Genomic DNA, 19,071 nt, shown 5'->3' with positions numbered 1-19,071 from the left:
AAGACAGAAGAAAGAGAAATTAAGGAGTCCATCCCATTTACAATTGCACCCAAAACCATAAGATACCTAGGAATAAACCTAACCAAAGAGGCACAGAGTGTATACTCAGAAAACTATAAAGTACTCATGAAAGAAATTGAGGAAGACACAAAGAAATGGAAAAATGTTCCATGCTCCTGGATTGGAAGAATAAATATTGTGAAAATGTCTATGCTACCTAAAGCAATCTACACATTTAATGCAATTCCTATCAAAGTACCATCCATCTTTTTCAAAGAAATGGAGCAAATAATCCTAAAATTTATATGGAACCAGAAAAAACCTCGAATAGCCAAAGGGATATTGAAAAAGAAAGCCAACGTTGGTGGCATCACAATTCCGGACTTCAAGCTCTATTACAATGCTGTCATCATCAAGACAGCATGGTACTGGCACAAAAACAGACACATAGATCAATGGAACAGAATAGAGAGCCCAGAAATAGACCCTCAACTCTACAGTCAACTAATCTTCAACAAAGCAGGAAAGAATGTCCAATGGAAAAAAGACAGCCTCTTCAATAAATGGTGCTGGGAAAATTGGACAGCCACATGCAGAAAAATGAAATTGGACCATTTCCTTACACCACACACGAAAATAGACTCAAAATGGATCAAGGACCTCAATGTGAGAAAGGAATCCATCAAAATCTTTGAGGAGAACACAGGCAGCAACCTCTTTGACCTCAGCGGCAGCAACATCTTCCTAGGAACAACGCCAAAGGCAAGGGAAGCAAGGGCAAAAATGAACTATTGGGATTTCATCAAGATCAAAAGCTTTTGCACAGCAAAGGAAACAGTTAACTAAATCAAAAGACAACTGACAGAATGGGAGAAGATATTTGTAAACGACATATCAGATAAAGGACTAGTGTCCAGAATCTATAATGAACTTAGCAAACTCAACACCCAAAGAACAAATAATCCAATCAAGAAATGGGAAGAGGACATGAACAGATATTTCTGCAAAGAAGACATCCAGATGGCCAACAGACACATGAAAAAGTGCTCCATATCACTCGGCATCAGGGAAATACAAATCAAAACCACAATGAGATATCACCTCACACCAGTCAGAATGGCTAAAATCAACAAGTCAGGAAATGACAGATGCTGGCAAGGATGCAGAGAAAGGGGAACCCTCCTATACTGTTGGTGGGAATGCAAGCTGGTGCAGCCACTCTGGAAAACAGCATGGAGGTTCCTCAAAACGTTGAAAATAGAACTGCTCTATGCCCCAGCAATTGCACTATTGGGTATTTACCCTAAAGATACAAACGTAGTGATCCAAAGGGGCACGTGCACCCGAATGTTTATAGCAGCAATGTCCACAATAGCCAAACTATGGAAAGAACCTAGATGTCCATCAACAGATGAATGGATCAAGAAGATGTGGTTTATATAAACAATGGAATACTATGCAGCCATCAAAAGAAATGAAATCTTGCCATTTGCGACAACATGGATGGAACTAGATTGTATCATGCTTAGTGAAATAAGTCAAGCAGAGAAAGACAACTATCATATGATCTCCCTGATATGAGGAAATGGTGATGCAACATGGGGGCTTAAGTGGGTAGGAGAAGAATAAATGAAACAAGATGGGATTGGGAGGGAGACAAACCATAAGTGACTCTTAATCTCACAAAACAAACTGAGGGTTGCCGGGGGGAGAGTGTTTGGGTGAAGGGGGTGGGATTATGGACATTGGGTAGGGTATGTGCTTTGGTGAGTGCTGTGAAGTGTGTAAACCTGGTGTTTCACAGACCTGTACCCCTGGGGATAAAAATATATGTTTAAAAAAATAAAAAATTAAAAAAAAAAAGATATTAAGGTGGACTGAATGCTTCCTAAGACTATAAACAAGGTTGAAATCAATTCTACACTACTGGAGGTGGTAACCAAGAAAAAAAATGAAAGGAAGCCAGACTGGAAAAGAAGTGAAACTGCCTTTATTTGCAAACTATATGATCATCAATATAGGAAATGTTAAAAAAAAATCTCCAAAAACTAGACTAGTAAGTAGGGGTAGCAAAGTAAAAGATACAAGGTCAGTACCCAGAAATCAACTGTATTTCTATATTCTAACAATGAACACTCGTAAACTAAAATTTTAAAAATGCCATTTACAATAAGATCAAAATATATGAAATAGTAATAAATTTAAGAAAAGTTTTGCTAGATTTGCACACTAAAAGCTATATAGCACTGATAGAATTATAAAAGACCTAGATCAATGGGATATTCTAGTCATGACTCAATACTGTTAAGATGTGAATTTACCACAAAATGATCTGTAGATTCATCATGTAATCCTAATCAAAGTCTCAGGAAACATTTTTATAAGAACAACAATCTGATTCTGAAATATTTATGGAATAGCAAAAGGCCTAGAATAAGCAAAATTATTTTGATAAATGAAATAACATAGAAGAATTTAGCATTTTGTGATTACAAACCTAGAGATGCAAAACAAACAAACAAACAAAACAAGAAAAAGAGAACTCTAGAAATAGTCTTACACAGATATAACCAATGAATTTTCTAAAAGAGTGCCAGGGCAGTCAATGGGTAAAGTATAATCTTTTAGATCTATATTCCAAGAAATAACCTTGACCTTTATATATCATACAATAAACAAAAATTAACTTCAAATGAACTTGGCAAAACTTCTGGAATAAAATATAGGGGGAGATACTTCTGGCCTTGGGTTAAATAAAGATTTCTTTGGTCAAAAAAAAAAAAAAAAAGAAGAAGAAAAGAAAAATTGGTAAGTTTGACTCTATCAAAGTTAACTTTTATCATTTGGAAGGCCCTGTTAAGGAAATGAAAAGGAAAACCACGGCCAAAAGAAATATATTTGCAAAACATACATCTGAGAAAGGACTATGAATCTAGAATGTATAAAGATCTCTTAAGACTCAGTAATAAGAGAACAAGCAATAAAATAAAAATAAAAAGCCATTAATTTTGACAAACACGTGACCAAAGAAGATATATAGATAACTAATGTGCCTGTGAAAACATGGGTCATCATTGGTCCTTAAGCCAGTCGAAGTTAGAACCACAATGAAAATCCACTACATACTCTTAAGAATGGCTAAAATGAAAACAACTGACAATATCATGGATAGATAAGGATGCAGAGCAGCTCGGGTTATGAAAGACTGCTAATGGGATGCAGAATGGTACATCCATCTTGGAAAGCAGTTGAACAGTTCTTTACAAAGTTAAATACATACTCATCAAATGATCGGGCAATTCCACTCATATTTTACCTGAGAATGAACACAATACATCTACAAAAGACTTCTAAGCAAACAACTGCAGTAGCTTTACTTGTAATAACCCAAGGCTGTAACAACCCAGTGGTCTCCCATCTGGGGAATAGATAAACAAACTGTTGTATACTCTATACAATGGAATAGTAATCAGCAATAAAAAGGCACCACTGATACACACAGCAATATGGATGAATCTTACAATAATTATGCTGATACAAAAAAACACAGCCTGTGTGATACAAGTTTTACAAAAATTTAGTAAAAGTTTACTTACACTGACAGACAGTTGATCATTACTTGCCAGGAGCCAAGAACTGGGAGTAGGTGATTACAAAAGTACATGTGGGAAATTTGGTGGGTGATGGAAATATTCTATATCTTCATTGTGGTAGTGGGGAAAAGGATAAAAATGATTTCAAAACTCATAGAATTTTCTGCCTGTAATTGGTGAATTTTACTGTATATAAATTGTATCTCAAAAAAGCTGACCAAAATAGATACATAATGCAAAGAGGTGCATGGTCTTCCTGGAGTAGTGTAATTTGTAGAAGTAAACAGAGTGAATCAGTTCTAAATACACCCTCTGCTTATGTTCTGTTTGGCCACACATGAATGAAGACCTCCTCTGTGGTCACTGCCGTGATGCATATTTCTTCAGAAACAGTAGTAGGGAGGCCAAGGTGCCTGGGTGGCTCAGTCAGTTAAGTGTTTGACTCTCCATCATTTCAGCTCAGGTCATAATCTCAGTGTTGTGAGATCAAACCCTGCTTCAGGCTCTCACTGGGCATGAAGCCCAAGAGATTGAGCCCCTCATAGGACTCCATGCTGGGTGTGGAGCCTGCTTAAGATTCTCTCTCTTCGGGGTGCCTGGGTGGCTCAGTGGGTTAAGCCTCTGCCTTTGGCTCATGTCATGGTCTCAGGGTCCTGGGATCGAGCCCCACTCAGCTCTCTGGCTCAGAGATCAGGCTCTCTGCTCAGCAGGGAGCCTGCTTCCCTTCCTCTCTCTCTCTCTCTCTCTGCCTGCCTTTCTGCCTACTTGTGATCTCTGTCAGTCAAATAAATAAATAAAATCTTTAAAGAAAAAAAAAAAGATTCTCTCTCTTCTCCCATTGCACCTTCCTGCTCCTCTCTCTCTCTTTCTCTCTCTCTCTCACTCTCTCACACACACACACACAGAATAGTAGGGAGGCAGGTAGTGTGGTTTATTCAACTCTGGATTACCACTGACTAAATAATGTTCACATCTACTACGTACTTCCAGTAACATTTGTAAGTAAGAATTTACACACAAACTTCTAAAACCCTTTTTACATTCATTGATTAGGCAGGCAATGCCATTATTTCATGACCAAAAAAAATTAACAAATTTTAGAGATTGTGTTTGAACAAGCAACTTCTAACTCATGATGAAGGTCTTTTTTTTTTTTTTTAAGATTTTATTTATTTACTTGAGAGTGAGTGAGTGAGAGAGAGTACCAGCAGTGGGAAGGGGTAGAGGGAGTGAAAGAAGCAGACTCCCTGCGAAGCGGCAAGCCCAAAGCAGGGCTCCATCCCAGGACCCTGGGATCATGACCTGAGCCGAAAGCAGATGCTCAATCAGCTGAGCCACCCAGGCACACATAATGAAGGTATTTCATCTGCTCATTCATCACATCCTCATTTTTTTCCACCATGTAGCTATCTTTTACTTACTTACTTATTTATTAACATATAATGTATTATTTGTTTCAGCAGTACAGGTCTGTGAATCATTTGTCTTCATAATTCATGGCACTCACTCATTTATAATAATAAGGAAATAATATTAAGTCTTGTATTTTAATATCTTTTAGTTAGAAACTAATTCTTTAAGCACCAACTAAATTCTTCCACATCAACTGCTTTACACCCTTTATATTGGAAAACTTCCGAGTTCCTCTATGTTTGAACTATGGGGAATTAACTCATTCTTCTAGGGAATTTTATTCCACATACTAATTTGAAAAACAAAAAATTAACATAATGTTGATAAAACTAAATATATGGTTAGCAGAAGAAATGATAATTAGACAATGAGTTTTCAAAAAATGTGTATTATAAACCAATTAAGCAAAACTTCTTAACATTACATTTTAAAGCACGTGTAAAACTTTAAAGCATGTGGAAATGAAACTAACTACAAAATAAATAGCATACTTACAATCTGTTGCTATTCGGAATTGAGAAGAAAGTGCCTGAGTAACAGAATTCCAAAAAGTGTACAAAATTTCAGCTTGTCCATCCTGTGACCCAAAAAAGGAATGTATTCATTAATTATTAAAAACTGTAATGGCTAAGAAGATATAACATTAAAAATTTAATAAAAATGTACTTAAATGAAATCTTCTAAAGACATCTATCAAATAATGGAATTAAGTAACTAAAGACAAATATATAGATGACTCAAATTATGTTTCATGTTCTCATGTCCAAGTAATCAGTCATCACCCTCTGCTACTTACTAGTTGTGTGAGCTTTGGGCAAGTTGTTGAATCATTCTGAGCCTCCTTCCATCTCTAAAACAGTGATGGTATCAGTATTTCATTGCAGTATTATTTCATTGCAGTATTATTATAAGGATTAAAAAGTTTACAAAAAAGTAGTGTTGGGATAGTCCCTGACACATAATAAACCCACAGTGAATTTAGTTATTACTATTATAATTGTTATTACCACCTTCCTTACATACACAGAAGGTAATTGTGTGACCATAACAAAATGATGAACACAGAAAGCTTAGACCAAAATGATCACCAGAGTATAATTCACCAATTACAAGAGAACTGCCTAAAGTATAAATACAGTTAAAAAGTATTTTTTAAAGATGTATTTATGTATTGCGAGAGAGAACGAGCTGGGGAAGAGCAGAGGCAGAGAATCTTTCAACCAGACCCCCTTCTGAGTGAGGAGCCTGACTCCAGCTGGATCCTACAACCCATGAGAGCATGGCCTGAGCTGAAACCGACAGTCAGATGCTTAACCAACTAAGTCACCCAGGCGTCCCCTATTAACAAATTCTAAAAAGTCACAGGAATTACTACTATTCAGCACAATGTTTCATTCAACTCTGAATAAATGTTTTAGAAAGCAATCACTAAAAAGAAAAGAGTTTCATTTGTTAAAACAAGACAAAATAATACTGTTAAACCTGAATCACACTTCTAGAAATTTTACCAAGTACTTTTAAGGTATTTCTACATGTGTAGAAGTATCACAGTATCAAACTGCCAATATTCTACATTTGAAGTATGAAAATGACAATTCATATGCTTAGCCCCAATAACAATAAAATACACCTAATATTCAAATATGTCATAAATATGAGAAAACTCTAATTCTGTTTTATTTTGGACTTGCAACAAATAAAATTCCAATTTTCAAGGTTATAAAAGAAAAACTGACCAATGAAAAGTACTGATTTTTCACTTTTATACCTATGCACACATACTTCTGTTTTCATTGTTTGTTTCTTTAATAAATTTTTTGCTTTGAATCCAAATGAGTATTGTATACCCTAAAAAAGGCAAATCAAGTAATTGTTCATTTGCTACGCAGTGATCAGAAAATAGATTCAGAGGCCTAAGATTTTTTTTTTTAAAGATTTTAATTTATTTATTTCACAGACAGAGATCACAAGTAGGCAGAGAGTCAGGCAGAGAGAGAGGAGGAAGCAGGCTCCCTGCTAATCAGAGAGACTGATGCAGGGCTGGATCCCAGGACTCTGGGATCAGGACCTGAGCTGAAGGCAGAGGCTTTAACCCACTAAGCCACCCAGGCACCCCCAGAGTCCCAAGATTTTATGTGATATGTATATTGCATATCATGAACCTTAAAGGAAATGTTTTTATATTAAAAAACTTTTAAATATACCACACATTAACAGCATGAAGGACAAAAAGAACATGATCATCTCAACTTTAGCTGCACACTAAAGCATCTGACAAAATTCAACATTCTTTCATGATAAAATCACTCAAAAAGCTGGGAACAGAAATTACCTCAACATAATAAAGGTCACATAAAAGTTCAGGTTAGAAGGTTATTATGGAATTTGATGTACTGGACAGCTCACTGTGATGGTAATAGGTTAAAAAATTATCTATATATATAAAAAAAAATGAACCAGAATAGTGGGAACGAGTTAAAAATAAAAGTTGTCCTATGAAGAAAAAAAAAAAAAAGGTCACATATGAGAAGTCCAGCAATAATAGCAAAATTGTGAAAAATTGAAAGCTTTTCCTCTAGATAAAGAAAATCTGATGACTATATAACTAATTCTATACACACATATATACATGTGGGGAAGAAAACTTGGGTCAACCTTGCTTAAGAATACAAATACAGGGGTGCTTGGGTGGCTCAGTTAAGCCACTGCCTTTGGCTCAGGTCATAATCTCAGGGTCCTGGGATCAAGTCCTGAGTCATGCTCTCAGCTCAGCAGGGAGCCTGCTTCCCTCTCCCTCTCTCTGCCTACTTGTGATCTCTGTCTGTCAAATAAATAAATAAAATCTAAAAAAAAAAATACAAGTATAAAATTCTCAGATATGAAAGCAAATTGATTTCAACAGGTATTAAAATAATTATTTGAATAATCTAAACAAGTAGGATTTATGCCCCCAATGTAAATATTATTTAGTATGAGGAAACCTATTAATAACTTAATGTCTCAAATAAGGAAATCCTCAGAATAACTTAGCTGAGTGAATTCAAGGCAATTAATACTCTTGAACCTAATAAAATACTTAATACACAATCATTTAAAAAAAAATTCATAGAGGAGCGCCTGGGTGGTTCAGTGGGTTAAAGCCTCTGCCTTTGGCTCAGGTCATGATCCCACGGTCCTGGGATTGAGCCCCACATCAGGCTCTCTGCTCAGCGGGGAGCCTGCTTCCTCCTCTCTCTCTGCCTGCCTCTCTGCCTACTTGTCATCTCTGTCAAATAAATAAATAAAATCTTAAAAAAAAATTCATAGAAAATAATCCATAAAATGGTAGTAAAAAAACCACAAAATTTAGAGGTGCCTGGCTGGCTCAGTTGGTAGAACATGTGACTCTTGATCTCTGGGTTGTTGAATTCAAACCCCATGTTAGGTGTAGAGATTACTTAAAAAAATAAAATCTTAAAAAAATACAGTACTTTCTATCTTATCTATTTTTAAGTGTACAGTAGTGTTAACTATATGTATTTTATGGTACAACAGACCTCTAGAACTTTTTCATCTTGCAAATCTGAAATGCGATACCTACTGAACTCCTCTTTCTCCCCCTCAGCTCCTACCAACCACCTATCTTGCCTACTTTCACTTTCTAAGAGTTTACCTACCTTAGTATACCTCATGTAAATAGAACCATGTCTTTCTGAATGGTTTATGTTTCACATAACCTTTAGTTTCCTTAAGTTTCATCCATGTTATAGCATGTGACAGGATTTCCTTCTTTCTTAAGGCTATATTCATGTGTGTGTGTGTGTGTGTGTGTGTGCATGTGTGGTATTCTCTTTATCCATTCATCTATCAGTGGACACTAGGACTGTGTCTCTGTCTTGGCTATTATGAATAAAGATGCAATGAACATGGGTGAGCAGATACCGCTTCCGAATAATGCTTTCAATTCTTTTGGATACATATCTCCAGAAGTGAGATTGCTGCATCATATGGTAATTCTATTTTAAAATTTTTGAGGAACTTTTCATACTATTTCTCAGCCAGTTGTACCATTTTATATTCTCATCAACAGTGCACAAGGGTACCAAAGTCTCCATATCCTCACCAATACACTGTTCTTTGATGAATGCAAGGTGACATCTCATTATTTTAATTTGCATTTCCTGATGACTAGTGATGTTGAGCATCTTTTCATATACTCTTAATTACTTCTGTGTCATCCTTATATGCCTTCTTTAGAGAAATGTGTTGGAGGCCACGGCATGGTTGGAGTCGAGGATCAGACCAGGCCCTGACTTGTGTCTCCTTCAAAGTCTGGACACCTTGACAAGGTTAAGGACGGGAAAGTTGAGTAACTCTGAGAAAAGGGTCTGTGCTATGTGTCGTGCGCTCGCCTACGTGACTTCCCCCACACTCGCCCTACAGAAGGGAACAGTGTGGTCAGGGTCATGAATTCTTAGTTGGTCCTTGTTGCTCTGTACGTCCCATAACTCACTCCCTGGTTGACTGTCTTGCTAATGGCTTTAGCCAAAACTACCTGGCATCACGAGGTTTGTTTGCAGTAAATGTAAACTTGTTATAGAAACTTGTGGTCATCTGACTATGTACTGATGTATTGCTCCTCCTATTCTGATCTGCCTTATAAATGATTGCAAGATGTGGAATAACATTGGCACTGTTGGACATCATCTTCAGTGTCCCTCCTGCCCCCATCTCTTTGTCTCTTAATTTCTTTTCACCATCCTCTTAGCCCTCACGGTTTTCCTGGTCGATTCGTCGTGCTGGCTGCGACAGAAATGTCTATTCAAGTCCTATTTACACATTTTTTTAATACAGTTTTTTTCTGTTGTCATTGAGTTGTGGGAATTCTTTATATATTCTGGACACCAATCCCTTATCTGATATATGACTTACAAGTATTTTCTCCCATTTTGTAAGTTGCATTTTCATTCCTTTGTCACACAGAAGTTCTGAAGTTTGATGTAGTCCCATTGGCCTAGTTCTGCTTTTGTTGCCTGTGATTTTGATGTCTTATGCACAAAATCGCTACCAAGTCCAATCTCATGAAGTTTTTGCCCTATGTTTTCTTTCAGGAGTTTTATAATTTTAGGTTTTACATTTAGCATTTTAATTCATTTTGAATTAATTTTTGTATATGGTGTAAGGGAAGGGTACCTTTTTTTTTTTTACAAGGATTTCCAGTTTTTCACAGCACCATTTGTTGAAGAGACTAGTGACAGATAATTTGTGTGACCCTCCTTATTGTATGTACCATTATTTGTTGTTTTATCTGAAGTTAATAATATCACTATTGCTTTCACTTGAGAAATGTTTGTCACTCCATTTATTCTTATTCCATATTGTTTGCTTTTGATGTGATGCTTATAAATAACATATTTTTATTTTTAAATATAATTTTTTGTCTTTTAGTTAGAAATTACAAACCAAATATATTTACTTAATAGTTGTTCTTGCTTTTATCATTTCATTTTATGCTTTCTTTGTATTTCCTTTGTTTTCTGTGTTTGTTCTGTGGATTATTTTCATTTGCTTTTATCTCCCCCAGAGGTTTTTTTTCTTGTATTTCTTTCAGATGTGTCATTATTCCTATAATTAACCATAAATTCCTTTGAGGTAAATCATCTTTTGTAATTCTACAGAACTACTGAAACAGATTTCTAGAAATAGCAAAAAAAAAAAAAAAATGTGAGGGGAGTTGCAAAAGAATGCTGGCATGATAGAAATGAAATCACTGTCTTAAAGGGATCCCTGCACTCCCATATTCACTGTAGCATTTTTCACAATAGCCAAGACATGGGAATAACCTAAGTGTCCATTTATAGATGAAGGGATAAAGAAAATGTGGCATTTGTATAGATAGATACAATGGGATACTAATCAGCTGTAACAAAGAAGGAAATTCTGCCACTTGGACAAGATGGATGGACCTTCTAGGTCCAATGAAATAAGTCAGACAAAGAAACAAAACTACCATATGATCTCACTTCCATGTGGAATCTGAAAAACTCAAACTCAAAGAAAAACAGAGTAGGATAGTGGTTATCAAAGTTTGGGGTAGGGTGATGTTGGTCAAAGGCTGCAACCTCAGTTATAAGATGAATAAGCTGTGGGGATCAAGTGTACAGCACAGTGAGAATCATTAACATTACTATGTTATATACTTGAAAGTTGCCAAGACAATAAATCTTAAATGTTTTCACCACACACATATACAAAAAGGTAATTATGCGATGTAATGGACATGTTAACTAATTCTATTGTGTTAATCATTTCAATATAAATACATGTAAAAAAATCATCACATTATATAAATTAAACTTACACAATGTTATATGTCAATTTGTCTCAATAAAGCTGAGGAGGAAAAAAAAGAAATTCTTCAAGGCTTTAGAGAATTGCCAAAATAAACAAGAAAATTCTAATTCCTTGACACACTCTTTCGAAAGAAAATATTGAGTCCCAAATAATCTGGTTACTTTTTCCCCCTTAGTGAGAAGTCACTCAAAACTTGAAATCCACGAACTATATATATATATATACTTTTAATCAGAGAATCCAGACAAACCTTGGCTAAGAAAACGACATTTTCTGAATGTGCTTCATGAAACAGTCACTACAGCATATTATATCTCATTTAAACCTTAAAACAACCCCTAAAATGTAAACTCCAAGACAGCAGAGGCACCATTTTTGTCTATTTTACCACTGTAATTTCAGCATTGAGAATGTGAGCCTGATAGAAAATGCACACAATAAATATGTATTGTACTGTATTGATGTCTTATGTACAAAATCACTGCCAAGTCCAATTTCATGAAGCTTTTGCATTTTTTTTTCCTTCAGGAGTTTTATAATTTTACGTTTTACATTTAGTACTTTAATTCATTTTGAATTAATTTTTATATAAGGTGTAAGGTGAGGGTGCCTTTTTTTTAACCTGGAAACACAATAAATATTTATTGAGTGGACGAAAAAATCTCAAAAGAAGGCATTCTTAGTCCCTTTCTAGAGAAAAAACAGAAACTCAAAAAGATAAGGTGACCTGCTTAAAATTAAATAGAAAGTAGCAGAACTGGAATTTGATCTAAGGTTTTCTGATATATAAAAGTATTATTCTTCCTTAATTGGACTTACAAAGCCTTTATGATTTTATTTTCTCAGGCTATTTCTCCCATTTCAAGATTTAAGCTTGTGGTTCAGAGATTCAACCACACTCAAATTCTTTCAGGTTCTTGAAGGTTCTTTCGTAGTCTCTCTTAGTTAGCAGCTATTAAAACCTGAACCTTCTTCGGAGTTCGGTTTAGGTATTTCCTTTCTTGGTTGCCCTACGTTTGACACACTCTGTTCTATACCTCTAAAGTACCCCATATTCCACATCATAATGATATTTTCATATGAGATATTTTCCTATGGGAGTAAAGGAACATAGTAGTGGTTAAGAAGAGGAACTCTGGAGCCAGAATACTGAGGTTGAAATCCAGACCTCACCACTGCCTGTGACCATGGATAAGTTAATTTCTCTGTACTTTGGTATCCTCACCCATTAAATGGAAACCCATTTCATACATTTACCATGAAGATTAAATGGGTTAATTCTGATGAAGTGCTTAAAATGGTGCCTGGCATAGGAAGCACTATATAAATATTTGCCATCACTGCTAATACTCTTTGTGAAATATAATCAAAATAACTAATATGTCTCACTGTATCTCCAGTGACTGATACATAGTACTATCTACTATTGTAATGGTTACTTTTATGAGTCAACTTGACTGGCAATGGGGTGCCCTAGGTATTTGGTCTACATATTTCTGGTGTGTCTGTCAGGGGATTTCTGGATGAGTTTAATAGTTGAATAGGTAGAATGAGTGAAGCAGAATGCCCGCCCTAATGTGGGTAGGTCTCATCCAATCAGTTGAAGGCCTAGGCAATCAAAAAAGGCTAAGAGGGAATTCCTTCTCCCTTACTTTCTTCAAGCTTGAGTATCAGGGTGTTGGGTTTTTCTTTCTGTCCTGCTTTATGACTCAGAGTGAAAGAGTGGCTCTTCCTGGGTCCTCAGCCTGTGGACCTCTGGGCCAGAACTTCACTATTGGCTCTCTTGGGTCTCAAGCCTTTGGTTTCAGAGCAGAAATATACCATCAGTTCTCCTGGGTTTCCAGCTTACTGACTGAGATGTTGGGACTTAACAGCTTAAAAAAAAAAAAAAATTGGTCACAATCTATAGTTCTGAAACTTACTTAGTTGGACCTTTGGCTCGGACCAATAAGTTGAAAATAAAGCAAAAGTCAGATGTATTTTATATATAATGGAATACTATGCAGTCATCAAAACCCAAAATCTTGCCATTTGCAATGCCAGTGGAACTAGAGGGTATTATACTAAGTGAAATAAGTCAACCAGAGGAAGAGAATTATCATATGATCTCACTGATATGGGGAATTTGAGAGGCAGAGTAGGGAGTTGTGGGGGAAGGGAGGGAAAAGTGAAACAAGATGGGACTGGGGAGGGAGACAAACCATAAGAGACTCTTAATCTCAGGAAACAAACTGAGGGTTACTGGAGAGAAGGAGGGTGGGAGGGATAGGGTGGCTGGGTGAAGGACACTGGGGAGATTATGTACTATGGCAAGTGCTGTGAATTGTGTAAGACTGATGATTCATAGACCTGTACCCCTGAAACAAATATTATATATTAATGAAAAAAATTACTTTTCTTAAAAACAAACAAAAATAATAAATAAATAAATATATAAATAGTATAGGGGTGCCTGTCTGGCTCAGTTGGTAGAGCATACAACTCTTAATCTCAAGGTTGGGAGTTCAAGCCCAACACTGGGTGTGGAGCCTACTTTTTAAAAAATTTAAAAATGTATATAAATAGTATAAAAACAAAATCTACAGGAATTCTAAAACATTTATGTTTGGATGAATCTGTTATTTAGAAAAACATCTTGACCTTTGGCTGCTTCTGTCATTAATTTTGACCTAATTAAATACATAGAGAGAAACTTAAAATGACAATACCTGGACAAAATTGATTTCAAAGCAGATATTATTCAGTTTATCTTTATAACATGAAAACTACCATGGGTTTTCTTGATAAAATGTAATTGATAGAACCTTATTGTACATTGTTATAAGGTCAAAACCTTCAAGTGGACATTCTTGCACTTAGGTCTGATGAAAGGGTATGGGCACTGAAGTAAAAAAACCTTGACTTGTATACCTAAGGTCTGCCATTTATTGGCTCTGTAACCTTGGGCAGGTCCTTCACCCTTCTGGGCTTGTAAGCTATGTAAACAATAGGGATAAAAATAATCTACAGAATTTACTGTTATGAAGAGTCAGGATATCTTGGGCTAGATTCCAAGGAAGACTGGAATTTACCATAGAGATAGGACGAAGAGATGAGCAGAGGACATTCCAAACAGAGGGATGAACGGAGCATAAAGATGTGAAAACCATTTTCTTCTTCTTTTTTTTTTTTTTAAGATTTTTTTTTATTTTGAAGTAATCTCTATACACAACATAGGGCTCAAACTCACAATTCTGAAATCAGGGGTTGCATGCTCTACCAACTGAGCCAGCCACACACCCCAGAAAAAGCATGTTCTTTTCTCTGAATGTATAGTGAGCATTCAGGAGAAAGGGAAGTGGTGAAGATAGAAAGTAAGATAAGAATCATATCAAGAAGTGTCTTAATTCATCAGGTAGATAACAGTGAAATATTTAAGGATTTTAATGAGAGAATGCCATGATTAAATTTGTGTTTTGAGCCTGCAGGTGAGATCAGTTATGAATTTGCTGGAAAAAAGAAATGTAGGTGAAAGGGACTTTACTATGGCAGCAGGAAAACCGATGGGGCTTGATGAACAACTGAATATATTTACAAAGGACTAGGACCAGATATATTTGTATAGGACTAGGAAGATGGGAGATAGATCAACCAACATGGAATTTTAGCAGGGGCAGCAGGTGGGCAGAGAAAGATGAGCTCATTTAGACTTATGCTTCTAGACTCTGTGGGGGCATCCAAGTGAAGAGATCTAAGCTAGTGAATATGAATCTCTTGCTAAAGAACAAGGTCTAAGCTGAAGAAATAGGTTTAGGTGTTATCAGCATTTGGCTGTTGTAGAAACTGTTAGAATGTGTGAGCTTTTCTACTTATTGCATGTAGCATGAGAAGGAAAAAATGTTGAGAATGGGACCTAGGAGAACAACATTATTTAAAGGTTGGCAGAAGAAATAATTCAGAGTAGAGAGAAAGGAATAAGTGTAGACAGGTATGACAAAAAGAGAGAGAGAGAGAGAGAGATTGGTCACAAGTTAGTAACTCCTAAAAAGCTGGATGAGAGGTATACCGTCAATCACTGTCCTGTACTTTGTACACCGCTCTCTACTTTGGTGTAGGCCTGAAAGTTTACAAATAAATCACTTCCAAAGGAAGGGTAGGTGGAGGAAAAAGAGTCAATGAAGGGTTCTGAAAAGTAGCGATATCCGTGAAGGAGGAAAGCACTAAGCAGAAGAAACAGTTATTGCCTTATAGGAGTAAAATAAAAGAGGGTTATAGAGGTGAGAAAAATGATTTAGTAGCTGGGTCATCAGAATGAATTTAACAAGAACTGTTTCAATGCAGAAGCTTGACATCAGTGGCTTGGTGCAAAACAGAAATAAGAAAGCAGATATACAAAGTACCTTACTAAAATCTGGGCATAAAGGGAAAAAAATACTTCGGTGGAGACAGAGGCCCAAGGGTTTTATTTTAATTTTGGCTTTAAATGGTAGACCCTTGAGAAGAAGTAGCCAGGAAAGGCTGGTATTGGAGGAAGCAGAGAATGTTCTAGGAAAGTGTACACTATAAAACAAAAGTAGAGGGGTAAATCTGAGAAAAAGAAAAACAAAAAACAAAAAAAGATGCAATCTACCTATATCTTTGAGACAAAGAGAGAGGTGAGGATCAGTTCAGATAAAGAGTTTATAAAGTTAGTGCTTAATAAGAGAAGAGCAGAGGGAAGCAGAGGGAGTTAAGATAAAAACAGAAGAGCAAGTAAAAGACTGAGCAAAAATTCTGTGCCAGAGATCTCTGTGGAGAGATCATGATGTGAGTAAGAAAGCCTGTAGACTTGATCAAAGAAACCAAATATATATGAATTTTAAATTAGCTCGTAATCATCTTCTGCATTCAAAGCAGAAGGATCCTGGTGAAGCAAATAGAAGGCCAAAAAAATAAAACAGAAAAGGAAACACTTTTACTGGAAAATATCCTTCAGGGAGAAACATTTTCCTGTGTCAATTACGAAAGGAGACAGACAAATTCAGTAGGGACTTCAAGATGAACACCACAGAGCAAAATGAGAAGCCTGTACAAAAGAAATTTGGCTGAAGTCAAAATGTTGGCTTTTATATGCATATTGTTCAAAGAAGCAGAACAATACTTTTGGTACATTCTACTTTTTGTTTTTAAAAATGAGGGATTAGACTACAGTGGTAGTGGGAGGTAGTGAAAAGTAGTCAGATCTCAGATACCTTTTGAAGGTAGAACAGATAGGGGTTGATATAAAGTATATACAGTTAAACAGAAAAACTATATGCAAAATGTTAACAGATTATCTCTGTGTGATGGGATCAAATATGATGGTTTCTTCATTCTTCTTAATTATTTGGAGGAGTAATTAGATAATCTAACTTCATTATAAAGAGAAGAATATATTTTTGACGTAAAATATTCAATACTGGAAATACGGTAAAAATTTAGAATTCCTCTTCAAACTCAAATCCCATACTCCTCCCTAGAGAATACTGTTAAACTACAGCAAAAGGGTTTTAAAGCCCTTTCTATATAGTTTATTGTGTTCCTCAACCTTTTTTCATTATTGCCCCTTCAAAGAGAAAACTAAATTGAATAATTAATTGCATACAAATGTATAGTACGTATATCATGCTTATATAATTATAGTGTACTTAATTTAAATTTAATTTAGTTTCTCACTAATAAGGGAAATTAAATACTAATAAATAAGATTTTGTAGGGCAAGGTTGAGCTATAGAGGCCACAAACCATTATAATATCTAAGATGTTTTGTGCCTCCTTACTCCCAGCAAAACAAAACAGAACAAAACAAAATAGAACCATTTCTCCCTCTTGGGGTCAATTTGTCCTTGTTGAGAATGCATGGCTTATTGGTATTTAAAATTTCAAATTAGGAGATTTCACAGTCTCCTTAAGTCCAGTCCCTTGGCTTCCCTTACCATATTCTTTTTAGTTTCATCCTCCTCCAGGATACTCCTTGTTGCCTTTTTTGTTACAGTGTTTCCCAAACTCACTCAGTGGAGAATATTTTTTGAAACTCTAAAATATGTTTATTTAAAATTATATTAGTACTACTATATTAAGATACATACAATATAAAATATATGAAATAGTTTAAAGGATAAGGCTTTTTAAATATATGGATAGAAATTATAACTATAATTCTCCAGGCCAAACTGCATATACCTCTTTGGAAAATACGGTTCTATATGAATTTTATAAGTTATATATTTTTTGGACTCTGTCTAGGTATCTTTCTTTTTTTTCTCTATAGCCAATTTCATCCATTACCATGGCTTTGACTACCATCTATGAGCTCATGTCTCTCAAGTGAGCTTCAGTTCCACCTATTAAATTGCCTGACATCTTCAAATGGATGTCACGTAAATGAACACTTGACCATATAGCTCACCACCTTTCTTTCTTTTTTTTTTTTTCCTTTAATGTAGACTCCACACTAAGCATGGAGCCCAACACGGGACTTGAACACATGACCCTAAGATCAAGAGCTGAGCTGAGATCAAGAGTTGGACACTTTATCACTAAGCCCCTCATCATCTTTCCTCTTAAAATATCCTTCTCAGTTTATGCTCCCAAATGAAATCAGTCCTATCTCTCAGAACCTTTGTCAAACCAGAACAAAGTCATCTTGATACCTTCCCCATCTCACCATTTCTAATCTATTACTAAGATACATCAGTTTCATTTCCTAAGTAATTCTCAAATCAGTCCACTTGTCTCCATTTTCACTGCCATCAATGTTAATCATTGTTACAGGCCAAATCATTTCCCCACAAAATTCATATGTTGAAGTCCTAAGCTTCCCATACCTAAGAATGTGACCATACTGAAAGATCATTCTCTTTAGAGAATTAAGTTAAAATGAGATCATTGGGATGGACCCTAATCCAATAAGAAGAGGACATCTGAACACAGACACATATAGAAGGAAGATGATCTGAAGACATAGAAAGAGGACATTCATTTATAAGCCAAAAAGAGAGAGGCCTAGAAAAAAAGAGATCCTTCCCCAGTGGCTCTCAGACAGAAGCAACTCTGCCAAATACTCTGACCTCAGACTTCTAGCCTCCAGGTATGAGAAAACACATTTCTCTCATTAAGCCACTCTGTTTGTGGAACTTCCTTACAGCAGCCCTAGGAAACTAACACAACCCTCGTTAACTCTTTCTGAATTTCTGCAACAAGCCACCTTTCTCTACAGTTGGTCCCCTCAATCTATATCCCACAGTGTAGTTAACATTAAAAATTATAAATATGAATCAGGTTATTTGTGCTTAAGATAAAAGTTTGAAATCTGTAAAATAGTACATGAACATCTCCTGGGCACATTACAAAATGCTCTTCCCCCTCCAGCCACACTTGACATCTGTTGGTCCCTGAAAAGGATAATGTTCCATTCTTTTTGCATACTTCTCCCTTTCACCAACCCAACTCATCATTAACATCTAAGCTTTTTAAAATTCATTTACTGAAGTCACCACATTATATATTTTCATAGACTCTGTAAGTCTTTGTAAGCTATCAAATTATAAACCATCATTTATACAATTGTTTGCTTAATGTTTATTTCCCCAATTAGTACCCATTTCTGTTCTGCTCATTCTGAAATTTCCAATCATTATCACAGTGCCTGTAATATGGAATGTGGCAGGCACTCAATAACAATTTAGTAAAGAACTTAGACATACTTTACTTTCTTAATGTTCTGAGATATTTT

The 19,071-nt window shown here is 35.7% G+C and overlaps 1 protein-coding gene across 2 annotated transcripts in view; it reads right to left on the bottom strand.

The window, feature by feature from the left end:
• Window positions 1–19,071, bottom strand: part of COG5 (component of oligomeric golgi complex 5) — a 295,721-nt gene that overhangs the window by 90,723 nt on the left and 185,927 nt on the right. For both annotated transcript variants that reach the window (XM_045089660.1, XM_004739536.3), the window contains one exon: window positions 5,502–5,583. In XM_045089660.1, the coding sequence (XP_044945595.1) occupies window positions 5,502–5,583 (82 nt within the window). The remainder of the gene's footprint in view (window positions 1–5,501; window positions 5,584–19,071) is intronic.

The sequence above is a fragment of the Mustela putorius genome, unplaced genomic scaffold (assembly GCF_011764305.1).
Source record: "Mustela putorius furo isolate JIRA1106 unplaced genomic scaffold, ASM1176430v1.1 tig00003845_pilon_pilon_pilon, whole genome shotgun sequence".
In the NCBI taxonomy this organism is placed as follows: domain Eukaryota; kingdom Metazoa; phylum Chordata; class Mammalia; order Carnivora; family Mustelidae; genus Mustela; species Mustela putorius.
This window is presented reverse-complemented; position numbering and strand designations above follow the sequence as displayed.